Source organism: Lagenorhynchus albirostris, chromosome 13, assembly GCF_949774975.1.
Source record: "Lagenorhynchus albirostris chromosome 13, mLagAlb1.1, whole genome shotgun sequence".
NCBI classification, from domain to species: Eukaryota; Metazoa; Chordata; class Mammalia; order Artiodactyla; family Delphinidae; genus Lagenorhynchus; species Lagenorhynchus albirostris.
The window spans coordinates 69694593-69716339 of NC_083107.1; the positions used below are offsets into that span (position 1 = coordinate 69694593).

Sequence of the window (21747 nt, forward strand, 5' to 3'; positions counted from 1 at the left end):
ACTTTTTTAGAACAGTTTTAGATTTACTGAAAAATTGAATAATAATAGTTTCTATATGTATCCTACACCCTGTTCCCTCTGTTATTAGCATCTTACATTAGTATGGTTCATTTCTTGCAGTTAATGAACCAGTGATGATACATCATTATTAACTAAAATCCATACTTTCTTCAGATTTCCTTAGCGTTTACCTAATGGCCTTTTTCTGTTCCAGAATCCCATCTAGGATACCACATTACATTTAGTTGTCCTCTCCTTAGACTTCTCTTGGGTTTGTCGGTTTCTTGGCTTTTTCTGGTCAAGTTTTTGATGAAACTTGACACTTCTGAGGAGTATTGGTCAGGTATTTTGTAAATTTCCCTCAATTGAGATTTGCCTGATGTTTTCCTCATGATTAGACAGGGTTTATGGGTTTTGGAGGGGAAGACCACAGAGGTAAAATGCCATTTTCATCACATCGTGTCAAGGGTCCATACTGTCAGCATAATTTATCACTGTTGGTGTTGTACTTGATCACCTAGCTGAGGTAGTGTTTATCAGGTTTCTCCACTGTCAAGTTATTTCCCCCTCCCCCTTCACCTCTTTGGAAGGAAGTCACTGTGTGCAGCTCACACTTAAGGAGGGAGGAGTATGTTCCACCTTCTTCAGGGCAGAGTCTCCATGTCAATTATTTGGAATTTTTCTGTACAGGATATTTGTCGATTCTTCATTCTCATGTATCAGTATCCACTTAAGGATATTTAATACTACTTTATTTTGTTGCTGAAATTTTTCCCACTTTGGCCATTGGGAGCTCTTTCAGTTAGCCTCTGTGTCCCTTTGATATACCCCTATCATATGGTTTTGTTCCTCCCAGGACTTCTTTACTTTCTATACTACAAGATGCTCCAGGCTCATTGTGTATATTTCTTGCCTCAGGCATTTCTTGGAGGAGCCCTAGTTCCTTTTATTGAAGAATGGTGGTATAAACAAAAATTTGGCCACTAAATGTGCTGAGTGCTTTGGGATACTTTTGTTTCTAGGCCCTCTCAGTTGACAGAGCAAGGACATGTATATGTGTATACTAATGCATATACACATACCTACAAATGCTTTTATATGTAACTATCCATATATCTATATTGAGTAAACCATGAAGGTATACTGATGTCTCCAATTGTAATCCATTCCATTACCACCTGGATCATTATAGCTTCTCACCTTGCTTATCTGTAACCTTACACTTCACCATCTGCCATCTGTTTACTTAATTGTTCAGTTATGCATACATGCATAGCAGTATTAGAATTCTTAACCCATAACCTGTGGGAAACCAGAGTACAGTACTTATATATATTTTATTTTGCCTTTAGTTTTAACAGACTCTGTTCACTTCCAGAGTTACTTAGGTTACTATACTTTCCCCCCACTGTTCAGTGAGGCTGTTTCATACATTTGTAATACAGTTAGATTGTTTTGTTATATTCTCCATTTCATTCTGGGGTTGTTTGACCCCCTAAAGGATTAAAAAAAATTTTTTTTACATACATTAAGGTTCACTCTGTGTTGTAATTTTCTTTGGTTTTCACAAATGTGTAGTGTCAGTGTCCACCATTACAGTATCATTCGGAAGTTTTATCACCCTAAAACTTCCCCTGTGCTTCACCTATTCATTCCTCTTCCCTTCTTCCCAAATCTCTGGCAACCACTGATTATTTTACCATTTGTATTGCTTTGTTTTTTCTAGAAGGTCATAAAATTGGAATCGTATAGTATGTAGCCTTTTCAGACTGGCTTTTTTCATTTAGCAATACGCATTTAAGCTTCAGGTTTTTTCATGGCTTGATAGCTTATTTATTACTGCTGAATAATATTCCATTTATGAAAGTAGTAGTTTCTTTATCTGTTCACCTATTGAAGGGCATCTTGGTTGCTTTCAGTATTTGGCAGTTGTGAATAAAGCTGGTATAAACATTTGGGTGCAAGTTTTGTGTGAATATACATTTTCCACTTAGTTGGTTAAATACCTAGTGCAATTACTGAATTGTATGGTAAGACTATGATTAGTTTTGTAAGAGACTGCAAAACCGTTTTCCAACCAGGCTGTCTGTGCATTCCCACTAGCAATGGATGAGAGTTCCTGTTGCTCTACATTCTTGTCATCATTTGCTATTGACAGTTTTTTGGATTTTAGCCATTCTAATAGGTGTACAGTGGTATCTCGTTGTTTTACTTTGTAATTTCCTAATGACAAATGCAGTTGAACCTCTTTTCATATGCTTACCATCTGTATAATTTCTTTGGTAAGGTATCTGTTCAGATCTTTTGATCATTAAATTTATTTATTTATTTTTTGGCTGCGTTGGGTCTTCGTTGCTGCGCACGGGCTTTCTCTAGTTGCGGCTAGCGGGGGCTGCTCTTCGTTGCGGTGCACGGGCTTTTCACTGTGGTGGCTTCTCTTGTTGCGGAGCACGGGCTCTAGGTGCGCGGGCTTCAGTAGTTGTGGCACTCGGGCTGAGTAGTTGTGGCTTGAGGGCTCTAGAGCACTGGCTTAGTTGCTCTGCGGCATGTGGGATCTTCCCGCACCAGGGCTCAAATCTGTGTCCCCTGCATTGGCAGGCGGATTCTTAACCACTGCACCACCAGGGAAGCCCTGATCATTTTAAAATTGGGCTGTTTTCTTATTGTTGAGTTTTAAGAGTTCTTTTCATAATTTGAATACAAGTTCTTCATCAGATATGTGTTTTGAAAATATTTCTTTCGCTCTGGGGCTTGTCTTTTCATTCTGTTCATAGTATCTTTTGCAGAGCAGTTAATTTTGATAAGATGCAGCTTATCAATTTTTCCTTTCATGAATTGTGCATTTTTTCAGTTTGACCTTGGGCTTGTGTCATTAAATAATCTTTTCTAGGAACCTAACAGTTTCAGCTCCTTTCAGATGGAAGAAACTTTGCTTACATTCTCATAGCTAGGACTCTCGTCTTCTTTCATTTTGTAGACTAAAGCTGTACTCTGGTTCTTCTTCGTTTTTTTAATTTTACTTTAAAGATGTTAACTGTTGCATTGTTCGCAGAAGTAGATAGTTGGAAATAATTGTCAACAGTCAAGGCTTGGATGAATGATCGTGATAAAATTCCATTCTGTCATTCAGAATTGTGGTTTTGAAGAGTATTCAGTGACATGGAAAGGTGTTCAAATATATTGTTAAAGTTTTCCCCCACCTTTTTTGAGCTATAATGACAAATAAAATTGTATATGTTTAAAGTGTACAACATAATTTGATAAATGTATACATTGTGCAGTCATTACTGCAATTAAGTTAATTAGCTCATTCTTTTTTGTGTGTGGCGGTGGTGGTTTAAGATCTACTCTCTTAGCAAATTTCAGATATACAGTAGAGTATTATCAACTACAGTCACCATGCTGTGCATTTGATCCCCAGGATTTATTCATCTTGTAACTGAAAGTTTGTGTGCTTTGTATTTCCCCGTTTCTCCCACCTGCCAGCCCCTGGCAGCTACCAATCTACTCTGCTTCTATGATGAGTTTGACTTTTTTTGGTATTATTAGATTCCACATATGAGTGAGATTACATAGTATTTGTCTTTTCTCTGTCTGGCTTATTTCACTTTGTGTTCTGATTATTTTTAATTGGGTGGAATGAAGCCCCTAAGTAGGGTGATCAGGATCCTGTGAAGATCAAACACGTTTGAATAAATGTACCTAGTAGATTTCACAGGATGAACCACAGGAAGAAGGGGTTGCAGAGTCCTGAGATCATGGAGTCAGAGAATTTTATTTGTACATTCATGTGGACAAAGATTTTTGGCAGTTGAAATGGGAAAAAAGGGTGGATGTGAGAGTGATTATGAGGAAGGAAATGGCAGTGTTTGAAATCAGAGTTAGTATGTGAAGTGAATGATAAGGAGGTGTTGGTTACTTCTAGATTATGAGGCTCAGAAAAGGCAAAGTGCCAGGAGTCCAAGTGGAAGGAAGAAGAGACATGTGTTTACGTTCATGTAACTGTTGATCTTTAAAGTTATATCAGGAAGACAAGGACGTAATCAGGTGTGGTAGTAGGGTCAGATCTTTGTTGAGTGTGGACTGTTAAAATCATAATTACAAAGATGGAGGTATGAGGATCCATGGAGCACTGGAATGGAGTCATGCTAAGGCCTGGGGAAATCATTTATAGTAATCTTAATTTATGTGTACCCCATACATTTGGATTTTATGAAATCTGAACTATAAGCTTGGTTGAAATGAAAAGACTTAATATTTTAGTTTGAGTTCTATCAGAAGCTGACTCTCAGACAAGGATTTGCGTGCAAGTATTTTGTTTTGGAGGTTATCCCTGCAAACATCAGCAGGGGACCGGGAGGTGAGATGGGGAAGGGAAGTTAGCAGATAAGGGTTTTGTTATCAAGCAAGTTACCACTGTGGATGACAGAAGCTTATTCCCACTGGGGAACTCTAGGAGCCTGTGTAAAACATGTCCTCAGATTTACACCCTTTTAGGAGGCAAGGTAGGTAGAGTATATACCAACTAAATCAATCATTGGTTAAGACTGTTTCTAGGGAGTGGTAAATTTATAGCATTTCAGGTCTGACATGCAAGGAACAAAATGGACTTCAGAGGTCAGAGAAATCCTCGTTTCTCTGTTTAAACAGACAAACAAACAAACAAAATGCAGATGCTGTCAGTCAGTATAGAAGGATTCAGTAAAGGCCAGGAGATATGGGGAAGGGGAACACCCTATTAACTGTTTCCTTAATACTTGCTCTGCAGTTCCAGCATCTCCAGTTCATTTTCTCTAGGCCACCAAAACCCGCATGCCCAGCTTAAATGAGCCAGTCTAGTGGCATATTAGGACTGGCGCCAGGTGTCCTTTTCAGAATATTAAATCCTGGGTCATGGGTTGAGTACCGCCATGGCAACAAACTTTGTCTTACTTTACACTTGGCTCAAGTTCAGCACTCTCAAGGTCCATTCCCAGGTATGTTCTTCCAGTTCCTGTTAGTGCATATCGTCAGGTCCAGCAGCTGTTTTGATGAATCAGCCCTTTTCCATCCAAAGCAGGGACAGTACCTTCCCTTTCTGATGATGTAAGACTTGACCCTAGTTATTAGCATAGAAGCAGTGAGGGAGGTAGAAACAGATCCTGAGGAGGGTCAGCATCTTTCTAGGCATGCATCTCAGATGAGAACTTTGCATAGTCTTTAGGCAGAGGAGACTGCCCTTGTAGCAAGAGCAGAGAGCCACTTCTTCAGGCCTATAGGGTTCAGGGGAATCTTGGCTGGACTATGAATTCAGTCTTCTTTGTTAAGCTGCCTACTTTCATAAACAGAATTTGAGCCTGATTTTTAGCACAATCTGCTCTCAAGTTGTGGGAGCTGAGGGTTCCTTAAAAAGTGCTGCCATGGAGGTCTCTGGCTCTCATAGCATGCTCTGAGTTGGTACTTGGCTGATTTAAGCCTTGACATTTTCTTTCTTCTGTGCATCCGTCCTACTTAACAAAAGCTCAACCATTTAATTGTCTTTAAAATTCCCAGTCCTCCTGTCTCTCTCAAATGCTAAAGCTATTGTATAAGCCAATTATCTTCTTCTACCTGTGTCCCTTACTAGCTCCACCACTTCATGAGTCTTAGTAATATCCATGCAGCAGCACACCAGGGGTTCTCACCAGGCTACTTACTACCAGCACTGGGATCCTTGTCATCTGTTGGCGAGTGATCCACTTACAGAATTCATCTTGAAGGTCTGTTTTACAGGATCAAATCTGTCTCATTTTGGGTTACCCTAGAAGCAAATGCTCTATAAGGACTCAAATGCAAATTAAAAAAAAATTTTTTTTTTTTTAGATCCTAGGAAATACTGGTAGAAGAGTGGAGAAGTAAGACAGAGAAGAAAGTAGCTAATAAAGGATTTCTTATCAGGCACCATGGGAAAGCCAGGCGTGTAGTAATGCAGTATTAATTACTATTGCTTTAGGTTGGGTTGGCATGCTTTTACTTACAGGACCAGATGGTAATTATTTTATACGTTGCATGCCAGATGCTCTCTGTTGAAAACACTCGACTCTGCTGTTGTAGCATGAGAGCATCCTTAGACAATACATAAATGAATAGGTTTGGCTGTGTTCCAGTAAAACTTTATTTGCAAAAACAGGTGGCAGGTCAGATCTGGTCCAGGTACTATAGTTTCTCTAGCTTGCTGACGCCTGCTCTACGTGCTCTCTTGCTTCCAATGCCACAGTAATCACACATGCAGATGTGGGCTCTGAAGTGGCGTCGGCAGTACTTGTAGTTTCGTGGTCGTCCAGATGATCTAAAATATGTTTATGTTAATTTTTTTGAAGATTAATCTGGAAATAAAGACAAAATTTAGAAAACTGTAATGAAAAACTTAGGGATCTCCAGGAATTCATAATTCTACTCTGAGAAAAAGTGATTTAAAGAAATAGCAAAAGTAGAAGTATATAATAAATGATATATATTACAAAGGACATTATGATTCTCTGTTTTAATCTGTGTTTAGCATTTAAAATTTGTATTACCCAGTGGGAGACCAAGTTTGGGGACAGGGAGGAGGCTTTTGAATATCTTCGTTTCATTATAATTATAGGTTCCTGGTACCAACTCTTGTTTTTTTCTCTAGGACCTAGATTTCATTAGATGTTTGCTGTTTCTGGTTGCTTTTTCTTTGGCTTACTTTCTTTCCGTTTAAAACTGTTTCCTCTTGGGGGCAAATTGTTAGGTAACCATCATGTACATTGAAGCCTATTTGGTAACATTTCAGTGATCTAGGAAAGGGATAGTGTTTTTTTGGCCGTACACGGGCCTCTCACTGTTGTGCCCTCTCCCGTTGCGGAGCACAGGCTCCGGACGCGCAGGCTCAGCGGCCATGGCTCACGGGCCCAGCCGCTCCGCGGCATGTGGGAACTTCCCAGACCGGGGCACGAACCCATGTCCCCTGCATCGGCAGGCGGACTCTCAACCACTGCGCCACCAGGGAAGCCCGGAAAGGGATAGTTTTAATGATCAAAATATTAATTGCAGAATGGTAAGGAATATATTTACATTATAAATTTTCTTTAGGATATATTTATAACTAAACTTTCAGCAGGCACTTTGCTTTAATAGATATGTAATTTGTGTAGTCACCATTTAATTCGTGATTCTAACGTATTCGACAATGTTATATAAATCACTCCATGATTTACAGCAGTTTAATCTTCTTAGGGATATTTAGCTTATGCTATTTGTTTAGATATTTTTTTCTTCAGAGTAAGGCGAAGTTTGGCTGAGATGTCACAGATTTTGCATCAGTAGGGTCCATGCAATGGGCTATTGTGTTCTAGCTTTTTAAGCATAAAGATTTGAAAATACGCATCTAGAGGCAAAAATTGTGAAAGAAGTTTAATGAAAGGGTTGGGATTCTACTCTACCGCTTCTGAGTTGTGTGTCCTTGAGCAAGTTAGTGTTCTTTTCTAGGCATCTGTTTCCTAATCTGTAAAATGGGGATAATAATAATGCCAGCACCCAGAGTTGTTGGGAGGATTAAATGAGATAATGCATGGAAAGAGTTTTTTCTTAAACAGAGTGACTGGCATAGCCAAAGTCATGTGATTAAAAACTTACATTTAGGAGTTCTTTGAGTTTGTGGATGAATACTTTTTTGTTTAATACTTTTTAATATAAAAATAAAAGATTCTATTTATACTTTCTATGTATAAGCTAATTATCCTGATGTTCTTTATTATAGCCTTTCATTATAATTATTACCTAAATTATCTTTAGTAACATGTTTATCTATGTAAAGCAGTAGGAATATGGGGAAAATGTCTCAACTAATCCAGGACTGTGCAGAGAAAACAAAGTTAGAAATAAGACGTGGCCCCATATTTTCAGCACAGGAAGCAAGTGTATGAGCTCATTTAAGTATTGACTTTATAATATTTTAGAAGCTATCAGATAAAGGGACAACAGTTTGTTTTTTTCTGTATCAGGCTTCTACTTTATTTTTACTGATATCCTTTTAATGTATGCATACACAGCTTGGTTTCTTGTACCTCTTCACAACAGACTGATAAGCACTTGGTGGAATTGTCAAATTACACATTGGTTTATTGTATCCTTCTTTGTCTCTAGGATGATTGAGGAAAGTGGGAACAAGCGGAAGACCATGGCAGAGAAGAGGCAGCTGTTCATAGAAATGCGTGAGTCCTGAGTGCTTCTGGAATCCTGTTTGTATGTGTGGGAATGTTTTTTTTTTCCCCCCGATCAAGTCATAGCATTAATCATAAGTTTTATGTTACAGGCTTTAGAAAGGGAAGAATGGGAATTAAAGAATCGTGCAGTTGGAGGACACCAAGCCAGAGCATATATTTTAATTGAATTGACTTGAATTGCTTTCTTCAAGGTCATAAATAAAAAGGCAGAAATGTTACCTAAAATTTCTGTGAGTTTAAGGCATGCCAGTCAATTTAGACTTCTTGCTATAACTCCATTGTTACCATGAGATTGCAGGTGGTGATAGATAATTAATACATTATATTGTGTAAATTACCTTACACTAGATAAAGATTCTAAGGTAGCGAGGACTAAGTGTTAGGAAACACTTAGAGCTGTAGGAAAAAGTAAAAGCAGGAATGTGTACTTTGGTATATTACTTTACTATATACCCTTTGAAATCTTCTGTTAAAAAATTCTTACATTGATGTATGCTTATTTATTCTCATATATTCCTATATTCTTATATGTTTCTTATATGAAACTCAAAGAAAAAGATGGCCAGGAAGAGTAGGCAGTTCCCAGTATTTGAAGGATTGTTTTGTTTTGCGATTGCTTGTCTGTGTGACCTTGACCAGTGCATTCACACTTGGTGGACCTCAAATTCCTTAGCCAGGAAATAAGGTTATTAGTTTGTACCAATGATTGTGAAACCTTTTAAAAGCACTGTGCTCCTTACAAGGACCTTCAACATGAGTGTCATAAAATTCGTTCTGCTTGGCTGAAGCCGGGGGGTGTGGGGGGTGTGGGGGGGGTGTGGGGGTGTGGGGGAAGTAGGAGTCAGCTTGAGATGGCCCCTGAGGTAGTTGCAGAATTCTAGAATTCTACCTACCACAGAGTGAAAATCAGCAGATCAAGTCTCAGAAGACCCTTCCAACTATCAAGCTATTTTAAGTCTTTAGAGTCTTAGTAATGGGAGGCAGAGTTTGACTCAACTCAGACCTACGTTGTCCTGCCAGGCATAGCCTAGATAACTGTTCGTTAAAGGAGGAAAAGAAATTTTTGGCATTGGTTAGGCAGTCGGTCTGGGTGACCTTTAAGGACTTTTGTAGCTCTGAGTCGGTAACTGCTAGTCATCTAAGCCAGACAGCTTGGAGTCGCTTCTCTCCACCTCACCTTTCACCTCCAAGGAAATGGCAAAGTGCAGCTGAGTGTTCCCTCAAAAGTGAGTCTTGAATCTGTCTGTTCCTCATACCATGATGGTGTTGAATCCAGGCTCTGCAGTCAGACTGCCTGGGTTTGGATCTAGGCTCCCTCACTTCCTGGCTGTATAACCTTGGGCAAGTTACCTTCTCTCTCTGTGCTACCGTTTCTTCATCCATAAAATGGGAATTGTACCTACTTCATAGAACTATCATGAAGATTAAATGAGATAGTGTGACTAAAGCACTTAGCACATTCCTTTCCCAGATAAGTAGTTATTTAATGTGGCTAGCTGTGTTTTTTTTTAATTCCTCTTTTTTTTTATTGTGGTAAAATATACATAAATCATATTTATTTTAACTATTTATAAATATGCAGTTCAGTGGCATTAAGCTGTGTTTATTATTAATATTTTTATCCTTGTTACTTTTCTAAACTAAAACAGTTGGTTTCTGATCCTTTCCTTCAGTCTTGACACTCTCAAATCGGTGATCTCTGATGCTGCCAGATTGAACCCAGATTTATTCTAGGTTACTCCTTCTTAAATCCCTTCAGGGCTCGTCATCACGGTCCTAAGAAAGCCCAAGCTCTGCAGTGTGCCGGATGAGGCCCTTCTGGACTCTTTTTCTTGGTTCCCAGTTTCCATCACATGCCTTGTGTGTCATTTCCCAGCAGTTCTGAACTGGCTTTCCCCAAGATAGATCGTGTTTTCCATATCCCTGTGCTGTTGCTTATGGGGTTGCCTTCACCTTCATCTGGCTTGTTGTTCCTGCCTACCCTTCCAGACTCAGCAAAAGGACCATCTTTTCATTTAATTTTTAACACATTTACTGAGAATCTGTTACATTCCGGGCACCATTCTAGGTGCTAGGATTATAGGGGAGAACAAAACACAGTCCCTGACTTCACTCATACCACTTACATTTTAAAAGGGAAACCGACAAAAATGGAAACCAAATAAATAATAATTCCTCATACTAAGAATTACCTGGGGTGCACTCACATGGGCATGTGAGAGAGCATGACTGGGGTAGATATTTGAAGTAGAAATTGGGTATTCTGCAAAGAACTGGGTTTACTACTTAGTGAATGTTATCACTGACACACTAACTTCATATAAATTACCATTCTCTGTAACAAACTCAAGGATATGAACAGTCTGGGAGATGTTTGGTGGGTATGGCTTCTTGAGCCTCCGCTATTTCTTCACAGGAGGTATTGCATTGGTGGCAATGGTATCTGCTGTGGGAAGCCCCACTCTCATTTCCAGCATCACCCCAAATCTGCGTTATAATTACTTTCTGAGGATGCAGAAATCACCATTTGCCAGCCTTATGACTTGGCCCTGTCATCTAGGTATTGGGTTGATTTTAGTATGTCAGTTTTGAATCCAATGATCTTTTTCCACTCTTTCATTAGTCTTAATGGTTAGTTTAGACTTCTGCTTAGGTAGGTAACTACATGTACATCATTTTTTAAAAAGACTTTATTTGTTTAGAGCAGTTTTAGGTTCATAGCCAAATGAAAGAGGAAGGAACAGAGCTATCTCATATGTACCCCCTGCCCTGGCACATGCATTGTCTCCCCCACTATTAGCACCCACACCAGAGTGGCACGTCCATTACAACTGATGGACCTACACTGACGCATCATAATCACTCAAGGTCTATGGTTTACATTAGGGTTCATTCTTGGTGGTGTACATTCTATGGAACTGCATTATTTTTAAAGAAAGGCCATTTTGACTCTTATTTTTGCAATCCTTATACCTCTTTTTCATGACCTACTGTACTGGTTAGGACCTCAGATATTGTATTTAAGAGTTGGGAAGATAGCAGGCATTCTTGTCTTGTTTTTGACTTGAATGGGAATGGATGTAATATTTCACTATTAAAATGATATTTGTTGTAGGTTTTGTACCCTTCACCAGGTGAAAGATCTACTTTTCTGTCCTAATTTACCAAGAGTTATTACTGTTATTTTCTTTAAATCACGAATGAGTATAGAATTTTATCAGTTGTTTTCTGCTTCTCTTGAGATGATACAGTGACATATAATATATTTCTCCTTAACATACATAGTTCTGGGGCCAGCAGTCTTTTTCTTAAAGAGCCAGAAAGTAAATATTTTAGGATTTGCAGGCCATATGATGAGTTCTCTGTCATAGCTACTCAACTCTGCTGTTGTAGCTTGAAAGCGGTCATAGGAATTTAATAGTTTAGATAGCTTGTGTTTTTTATCTTGTGTTACCTTTATTGTTGTGCCTTTCAGTAGTATTCTTAAGCCTTTCTATTTTTAGACAGTATCTTTTAATTTCCTATTTTGAACAGTGATGAAATCAGTTTGTTCTTTCTTTGCTTAATATTTTATCTTCTGGACTCTAAGCACCATGAAAGTAAGAATCACATGTATTTATCATGGTAGCCCCAGCAATTCAATAAGTATTTATTAAAGGAGGAGTAGACTAAATTACGTACAAACAATTTGATAGTTTACGATTTTTACATGATGTAACATTACTAAGAAAAAGGAAGGGTGATAATCTCTCGACTCTGGTGCTGAAGTAAAAACTTTCTAGATGAGTCTGCAAAATACTTGATGCCAGGCCTCCATGCTCAGCGATTCCAGAATTTTTCCTTTTCCAGAATTTTGTCACTTTTATTGGTCTTCTCAAGGGACTTTGGCTTTATTGGTCCTCTCTATGTATCTTTGTTTTCTGTGTCATTATTTCATGCTATTACGTGGTTTATTATTTTCTTCTTTCTACTTTAGGCAGTTGTATTTTTCTTTTTCTAATGTAGGCCATTTATTTTCAGACGTTTTTCTTTCTTATGTAAGCATTGAAGAATATACTTTTCCGTGATTTTCTATTTTTGCATTACATGTGTTCTGATATATATATACTATTTTCATTATCAGATCTCTGTGTTTTCTAATTTCTGTTGTAGATTAATGAGAAGTATCCTTTTAAATTCGTAAATGAATGTCTGTTTTAATAATAAAGATATTTAGCTTAATGGGATTATGGGTCAGGGAGTGAGGGATTTTCTAGAATCTTTGTATTTGTTGATATTTGTATGTTTTTCTAAATATTCCATGAGTGCTTGAAAATCATGTGTATGATTTCTGTATTATCTAGATCAAGCTCATTATGTTTTACTAAAATCTTTTTGTCTTTTCTGATTTGACTGCTTGATCTTAATTACCGGCAGATGTTAAAAATCTCTGCTTTGATCATGGATTTAAAATTTCCCCCCTGTAGTTCAGTCAGTGTTTTGAAGCTTTTGTTCTTAGATGCATATATATTAAAATGTTCTGTCTACCTGGGAAATTGAATCTTTTATTATTATATAGGTAAACTTTTTTTTTCTAGTAATGCTTTTTTGCTTCAAAGTTTGTTTTGTTGTATATTAATATATCTATACCAGCTTTTTTTTTCTTTTTGCAGTACGCGGGCCTCTCACTGTTGTGGCCTCTCCCGTTGCAGAGCACAGGCTCCAGACGCGCAGGCTCAGCAGCCATGGCTCACAGGCCTAGCCGCTCTGCGGCATGTGGGTTCTTCCCAGACCAGGGCACGAACCCGTGTCCCCTGCATTGGCAGGCGGACTCTCAACCATTGCACCACCAGGGAAGCCCACCAGCTTTCTTTTGATTAGCATGCCTAGTACACTAAATATCTTTTTCATTTTTAATTTATTTTTTATTCTGTTAACATCTTTATTGGAGTATAATTGCTTTACAATGGTGTGTTAGTTTCTGCTGTGTAACAAAGTGAATCACCTGTACGTGTATGTATATCCCCATATCTCCTCCCTCTTGCGTCTCCCTCCCACCCTGCCTATCCCATCCCTCTTGGTGGTCACAAAGCACTGAGCTGATCTCCCTGTGCTATGCGGCTGCTTCCCACTAGCTATCGAATTTACATTTGGTAGTATACATATGTCCATGCCACTCTCTCACTTTGTCCCAGCTTACCCTTCCCCCTACCCCTGTCCTCAAGTCCATTCTCTATGTCTGTATCTTTATCCCTGTACTGCCCCGAGGTTCTTCAGAACAATTTTTTTTTTTTTAGATTCCATATATATGTGTTAGCATACGGTATTTGTCTTTCTTTTTCTGACTTACTTCACTCTGTATGACAGACTCTAGGTCCATCCACCTCACTACAAATAACTCAATTTTGTTTGTTTTTATGGCTGAGTAATATGCCATTGTATATATGTGCCACATCTTCTTTATCCATTCATCTGTCGATGGACACTTAGGTTGCTTCCATGTCCTGGCTATTGTAAATAGAGCTGCAATGAACATTGTGGTACATGACTCTTTTTGAATTATGGTTTTCTCAGGTTATATGCCCAGTAGTGGGATTGCTGGGTTGTATGGTAGTTCTAGTTGTAGTTTTTTAAGGAACCTCCATACTGTTCTCCATAGTGGCTGTATCAATTTACATTCCCACCAACAGTGCAAGAGGGTCCCCTGTTCTCCACACCCTCTCCAGCATTTGTTGTTTGCAGATTTTTCAGTATATATCCATTTATTCTTTAATTTCTTTCCTGTATCCTTATGTTATATATGTATCTCTTGTAAACAGCATAAGTTAGATTATTTTAAAAAATAACCAAAACGACCATTGTGACAATTTTGGCTTTTTCACTGAAGACTTTATTTTGTTTAACCTTTTTTTTTTTTCGGTACGCGGGCCTCTCACTGTTGTGGCCTCTCCCGTTGCGGAGCACAGGCTCCGGACGCGCAGGCTCAGCAGCCATGGCTCACGGGCCCAGCCGCTCCACAGCATGTGGGATCTTCCCGGACCGGGGCACGAACCCGTGTCCCCTGCATCGGCAGGTGGACTCTCAACCACTGCGCCACCAGGGAAGCCCTGTTTAACTTTTTTTATGAATACTGATATGTTTCATTTTTCTTCCATTTTATTTTGTACTTCAGTTTTGTCCTTTCTCTGTTTTTTTTTTCCCTCCTTTCTTGACTTCTATTAGATGAATTGAGCTTCCCTCCATTCTACTTTTTCCCTCTACTTACTTGTGAGTTGTATTTTCTTTTCCTGTTCTTTTTGTGGTTACTCCAGAAATTTTAACATCAATTAAAATGAAGCCCAGATGGATTAAAGACCTAAATGTAAGGCCAGAAGCTATCAAACTCTTAGAGGAAAACATAGGTAGAACACTCTATGACATAAATCACAGCAAGATACTTTTTGACCCACATCCTAGAGAAATGGAAATAAAAACAAAAATAAACAAATGGGACCTAATGAAACTTCAAAGCTTTTGCACAGCAAAGGAAACCATAAACAAGACCAAAAGACAACCCTCAGAATGGGAGAAAATATTTGCAAATGAAGCAACTGACAAAGGATTAATCTCCAAAATTTACAATTTACATGCAGCTCAATAACAAAAAACCAAACAACCCAGTCCAAAAATGGCCAGAAGACCTACATAGACATTTGTCCAAAGAAGATATACAGACTGCCAACAAACACATGAAAGAATGCTCAACATCATTAATCATTAGAGAAATGCAAATCAAAACTACAATGAGGTATCATCTCACACCAGTCAGAATGGCCATCATCAAAAAATCTAGAAACAATAAATGCTGGAGAGGGTGTGGAGGAAAGGGAACCCTCTTGCACTGCTGGTGGGAATGTGAATTGGTACAGCCACTATGGAGAACAGTATGGAGGTTCCTTAAAAAACTACAAATAGAACTACCATATGACCCAGCAATCCCACTACTGGGCATATACCCTGAGAAAACCATAATTCAAAAAGAGTCATGGGGCTTCCCTGGTGGTGCAATGGTTGAGAGTCTGCCTGCCGATGCAGGGGACACGGGTTCGTGTCCCGGTCCGGGAAGATCACACATGCCACGGAGCGGCTGGGCCCGTGAGCCATGACCGCTGAGCCTGTGCGTCCGGAGCCTGTGCTCTGCAATGGGAGAGACCACAACAGTGAGAGGCCCGTGTACTGCAAAAAAAAAAAAAAAAAGAGTCATGTACCAAAATGTTCATTGCAGCTCTATTTACAGTAACTAGGAGATGGAAACAACCTAAGTGTCCATCATTGGATGAATGGATAAAGAAGATGTGGCACATATATACAATGGAATATTACTCAGCCATAAAAACAAATGAAATTGAGCTATTTGTAATGAGGTGGATGGACCTAGAGTCTGTCATACAGATTGAAGTAAGTCAGAAAAAGAAAGACAAATACCGTATGCTAACACATATATATGGAATTTAAGAAAAGAAAAACGTCATGAAGAACCTAGGAGTAAGACAGGAATAAAGACACAGACCTACTAGAGAATGGACTTGAGGATATGGGGAGGGGGAAGGGTAAGCTGTGACAAAGTGAGAGTGGCATGGACATATATACACTACGAAACGTAAAATAGATAGCTAGTGGGAAGCAGCCGCATAGCACAGGGAGATCAGCTCGGTGCTTTGTGACCACCTAGAGGGGTGGGATAGGGAGGGTGGGAGGGAGGGAGACGTAAGAGGGAAGAGATATGGGAACATATGTATATGTATAAATGATTCACTTTTTTATAAAGCAGAAACTAACACACCATTGTAAAGCAATTATACTCCAATAAAGATGTAAAAAAAAAAATGAAGCCCAAATCATATCAATATTTATAACTTTGTTCAAAGTAATACAAAAATATTATTAGGATGTGTTAGAGTATCTGCTTTATGAAATATATGCTCTTTTTTGTATTATCTTTTGAACTCCACAAATTAGACTTTATTTTTATCCTGTGTAATCCGTTTTTGTTTTATCCAACCTATTTGGTTATCACTTTGTTTTTTTGCCATTATTTACAAAAATTTAAATCCAGATCTTGGTGGAGCCAGGTATGTGTCACAGCCATTTCTTTTTGCGGGATTTTAAAACTTTTTTTCCTAGTTCACCCACTGAGAGAGTCACCCTTCAGTGATCTTGGTGTTATCTGTACCTTCCTCTCTGCTGGGACCTCTGGCTTCATCTTTGGTCCCTAGGGTTTTTAAGTGTACTGCCAAGAAAAAAATGAGGAAGTCATTCGTGTTCATATTTGTTGCTTATTCAGACTAATGTTTTTTTTGAAAAAAATTTTTTTCCTAATTAGAACTGCTTGTGAAAGTTTTTAGACAATTCAGACATGTTACTGTACTTACGTTTATTAGATTTATAATCTCTTCTCCCCTTTCTCCTTCCTTCCTCCTCATCTCCCCAGTTAGATTCGATATTCAGCAAAGTACATTTACTTCCTTATCCCTGTCATTAGTCTGCTGAGCATGTCCATCAAATCCTGTGGCTTCCTGGAACACAGTTTGGAGTGCTCTGCCCTACCTGAGGGAAGTTAAAAGCATCAACATGTTTACACAGGAAAAGGAATTGGCTTCCCCACTACTTTTATCATCTCCTGCCATGAGCCTTTCCTTGCTAGTGTCTGCAGTTGTATATCCTTTTACATTCCTTTGTAAATTTTTGGGAAAAAGCCTTTTTTATATCAGACAACCCAGAACTTCCCAGTTTTCAGTTATTTATTCATTCAATAAATATTTAGGTGCTAGTTTTATTGTGTCCTACTTTGGGACATACAGTAATGAATAATACAACAGTAAAATGGTCTCTGCCTTCATGGATTTTGTTTTCCTGGAAGTGGGAACAAGGGATGATAGCGCAGTAGGAGCCATGATGGGGGAAGCAAGGGGAGTCCAGGAAGGAATCTGGGAGGAAGTGATGTCTTGGCTGAGTCAGCCCAATAATGTGGTGAAGGAAGGGCTGGGGCACTATCACTTACCAAGGCCCAGAGGTGACGGGACCCGGTATGTTTGGGTAACTGTAGGTAGTCCAGACTGATTGGAGTGGAGTGTGAGGTAAAATGTGAGAGGTGCATGAGCTAGACCTTTAAGTTGAGTTGGGTAGTCCTATGTTTCCCAAAACTAGCTTGATTATAAGAGTCTTTAGGGGCATTTGTTAAGAATGAAGATTCCAGCTTCCTCCCCTGGGGGTTTTGATATAAGCTTCTGATACAAACAGGTACAATAAAACCCTTCCATTTGACTCTTTGCTTTCCTTGGGATTTGGTTATACTATAGAACATTCATATCCCATTCTCATGAATAAGGAGAGCCATAAAGTGCAAAGAAGGCTTAATCCTTTCTTATCCTTTCCCTATCTTTCTCCTGTACCTCTTGGGTACCCAGTGTCCCATTGGTTCCCTGTCTGTTCACGAATTTCACTGGGCTTTCTAACTGGGGCCAGAGTTCTGCCTGGATATTTAGTTAGGGCTCTCTGTATCATTTCTTTTCTTTTTTTAAATTTAATTAATTAATTAATTTCTGGTTGCGTTGGGTCCTCGTTGCACGCAGGCTTTCTGTAGTTGCCGCAGGCAGGGGCTGTTCTTTGTTGTGGTGCACGGGTTTCTGATTGCAGTGGCTTCTCTTGTTGTGGAGCATGGTCTCTAGGTGCGCGCGCTTCAGTAGTTGTGGCATGCGGGCTTTGTTGCTCCGCCGCATGTGGGATCTTCCCAGACCAGGGCTCGAACCTGTGTCCCCTGCATTGGCGGGCGGATTCTTAACCCCTGCACCACCAGGGAAAACCTCTGTAATTTCTGGGTGGGCTTGAAACATTGTCTGACATTAGTATAAAAATGACATTTTATTGTATTTCTTTTAATGAAATATTCTTGAAATGAATGATAATGAAGAGTAATCATTTCTAGTTCAGAATTCCCAAAGTGATATTCCAGTCATTTCAGTTTCTTCACTGGGGGCTTTTCTATTTTGTATTTGCCAAACTACCATATTTTCTGATCAGGAAATTACTGTGACATTTACATAGGGGAAGTATTAAAAAAATGAAGGCTATTCTTAGGCACTGTATGAGGATTCTCCTTATATAAATCAGGGAAGATGACTGCTTCAGAAGAAGGGAAACATATGGGAAGTTTGGTTGAATATTGGTACAATAGTATTTTAATAAAATTCTAAGGTTATTAATTATATCTTAACTTTTAGAAATTATTTTTGGATTTGGACTGCTATTAGATTTTTAAAAAATGATGCTCTGGCCAGGACTTCTTAGAATTTCTGAATCCTGTAACATCCCACTGCTCTCTCTACATTTTCCTCAATACATTTAGAATGATGTATTTTCACAAGGATCAGACTGGCAAAGGGAAGCAGAGTGATACTTGATTCTTGACTAGTTCCTGAAACTTCAGTGTAGAGATTTCTGGCAAACTGGTCTGAAGCATTTGGAGTTTCCTATTTTCCTAAACTAGTTAGCTTTCGACTTGTGTGATATCTGCCCTATTTCATCTTTTGTGGTGACAAATCTGACTCTGCACTGGAGAAGGAGTCTGAAAAGAGTGAGTTATACCAGGTGCACTACCTTTTTCCTGTAGTTACTTTTCCACTAGCAAGCATTGCCTAATAAATACCCTGCAAAAAGTCTGATCAATCAGATTAGTAATGTTTCTGTTTGATCAGATGGGGGTGGAACTTTCCTTTCCTAGCTGTTAACATTCGTTTTATCAGTGTTTCTCATTAAAATATTTCATAGAAATAAATGTTTAGACATTAAAATTACCTGTAGTTATTTAATGACGGGTTATTTATTAAATGTTCTTGGACATGTGTTGGCATTCTTTCTTAAAATTATTTGGTTTTGAATAATTAATATTTAATGGTTCCAATTTAAAATATTTAGGCTGAGATAGTAATATAGAAACTAAATGAGTAAAAGAAAATCAGACTGAATAAATTTAACAAGAGAAGTGTAAAACTTATACTCTGAAAACTACAAAACACTGTTGAAAGAAATTAAGGAAGACTAAATAAATGGAAAGATATCCTGTATTAGAGGATCAGAAGATTTATCATTAAGATGTCACTTTTCCCTAAATTGATCCACAAACTCATTGCAGTCCTCATAAAAAAACTGGCTGTTTTGAAGAAATGGATGGGCTGATCCTAAAATTCATACGGAAATTCAACCCAGAGTAGCCAAAACAGTCTCAAAAGAGAACAAAGTTGGAAGACTCACACTTCCGAATTTGAGAACTACAAAGCCACAATGATCCAGATTGTGTGGTACTGGCATAAGAATAGACATATAATCAGTGGGATAAAATTGAAAGTTAAAAATTAAACCCATACATCTGTGGTCACTTGATTTTTCACAAGGATACCAAGACCATTTAATGAAGAAAGAATAGTATTTTGAACAAATGGCGCTGGGACAAGTGGGTATCCATATGCAAAAGAATGAATTTGAACCTCCGCCTCATACTGCATAATAAATTAACTAAAAATATATCATAGCCCTAAATGTAAGATCTAAAAGTGTAAAACTTTTAGAAGGACACATAGGTATAAATCTTCATAAACTTAGATTAGGCAAAGCCTTCTCAGATATGACACCAAAAGCACAAGTGACAAAATAACAAATAGATATATTGGATTTATCAAAATTAAAACCTTTTGTGCCCCATTAGATACGACCAAGAAAGTGAAATGACTACTCAGAGAATGGGAAAAAAAATTTGCAAATCATATATTTCATAAGGGACTTGTATCTACAACATATAAAGTACTTAAAACTCAATAATGAAAGACAAACAACTCAATTAAAAAATGGGCAAAGTGACTCATAAGGGGAAGAGGTTTCTTTTTTGAGATAATGAAAAACTGACTGTGGTGATGGTTGCACAACTAAGTTGAATACTTTAATGGATGAATTATATTTCAAAAAACCTGTTATATTAAAAAAAAGAAAATAGGACTGTAACGTGTATGTATAGAAGGGTAGAAATTTTGTGAGAACCAGGTGATGGAGGAAATAATTTTAATTGTGACATCAAGGTAAGGGTTGATTGAAGTGAGATTAAGAGAAATCTTTGCTTCACTTTTTGGTCAATAAATATTACTTTTACCAAAAACCTGGAAAAATCCTTCCTTTTTTTTTTTTTCTATAAGCAGAAATGAAAGATGACTGTAAATATTGGTATAAGATAATTTGTGCTGGTTCACTTTCCCTTTTTTGAATCAAAAGTTGCTGCCAGATCTTACAAGGCAGCATAGGTGAAATAAAAAAACTCACGCTGGAGGCCAGAGTTCCCTGAAGTGGCCTTAAAATTCAAGACAGCAATTTTTTTTTTTTTTTTTGCCATACGCGGGCCTCTCACTGTTGTGGCCTCTCCCATTGCAGAGCACAGGCTCCGGACGCGCAGGCTCAGCGGCCATGGCTCACGGGCCCAGCTGCTCCGCGGCATGTGGGATCTTCCCGGACCGGGGCACGAACCCGTGTCCCCTGCATCGGCTCTCAACCACTGCACCACCAGGGAAGCCCTACAGCAAATTTTGAAATGAAAACAAAGTTTGATTTATAGATTTATATAATTTAGGCTTTGTTCTAGTTACTAGGGCTATATATTACTTATCCCCAAACAGTCATTTATTTTGTTTATACCTTTTTTGGGTCTAAAATTAGAACAGCGTCCAGTGCTTATGTCTTGACTTTGCTGCATGATGTCTCAGGCCTCTGTTGGAAGACTCAGAGACTCAGGGCTGGGTCATTTGTTGCCTTGCTCACTTACATGTTTGGTAATTGCTACTGACTTTCAGCTGATGGACTCAGTTTCTCTGGGTATCGGTGTCTCTGTGTGGTTTCTCCATATCAGCTAGTTTGGGCTTCACAGCAATGGTGTCCAGGTTCCTAGGGCAAGCATCCTGAGAGAGTGAGAGCACAGACAAGCTGTCCCACATTTTATCGCCCACCTTCAGAAGTCAGGCAGTGTTCGTCTGCCACACTCTATTCATTGAGGCAGTCACAGTGTCCTCAGGTGCAAGTGGAGGGAAATAATCTTTAGTTCTTGATGGGGAGGGGCAGCATACTAGAGGCACATAAAAATACTGGTCTGGAAATACTGTTGTGTCCCTTTTTTGAAAAACACAGGCTGCCACAGACCTGGAAGGGGAACTTAGAGATCATCTGGTCCAGTTCCCTCATTTTATAGATGAGGACACTGAGGCTGAGAAGAAGGGGTGTAACATGGCCACGGTCATGGCCTGTGGTCAGACTGGGCTGGAATTTAGCTTTCCTGACTCTAGGCTAGGGTCTTCCCTACTATACCACTTTTTTTCATTTTGCGGAATACGTAGTTCATTCACTCAAGTCATGAGTGGTCCTCCCCTCAGAGTTTTCTTAGGCTAGCAGACAGGATGATATAGGCAAAACTGCTGACATCGTGCTTGGCATGGAGTGGGCACTCAGAAAGCATTTTTAACCCTTCTTCCCCACTTTGTGTTTTATC

At 38.8% G+C, this 21747-nt stretch overlaps 1 protein-coding gene across 6 annotated transcripts in view; it reads left to right on the forward strand.

The window, feature by feature from the left end:
• DTNB (dystrobrevin beta) overlaps positions 1-21747 on the forward strand; it is a 232976-nt gene that overhangs the window by 14231 nt on the left and 196998 nt on the right. For all 6 annotated transcript variants that reach the window (XM_060168532.1, XM_060168533.1, XM_060168534.1 and 3 more), the window contains exon 2: positions 8131-8198. In XM_060168532.1, coding sequence (XP_060024515.1) covers positions 8132-8198 — 67 coding nt within the window. In that variant the 5' untranslated portion in view covers position 8131. The remainder of the gene's footprint in view (positions 1-8130; positions 8199-21747) is intronic.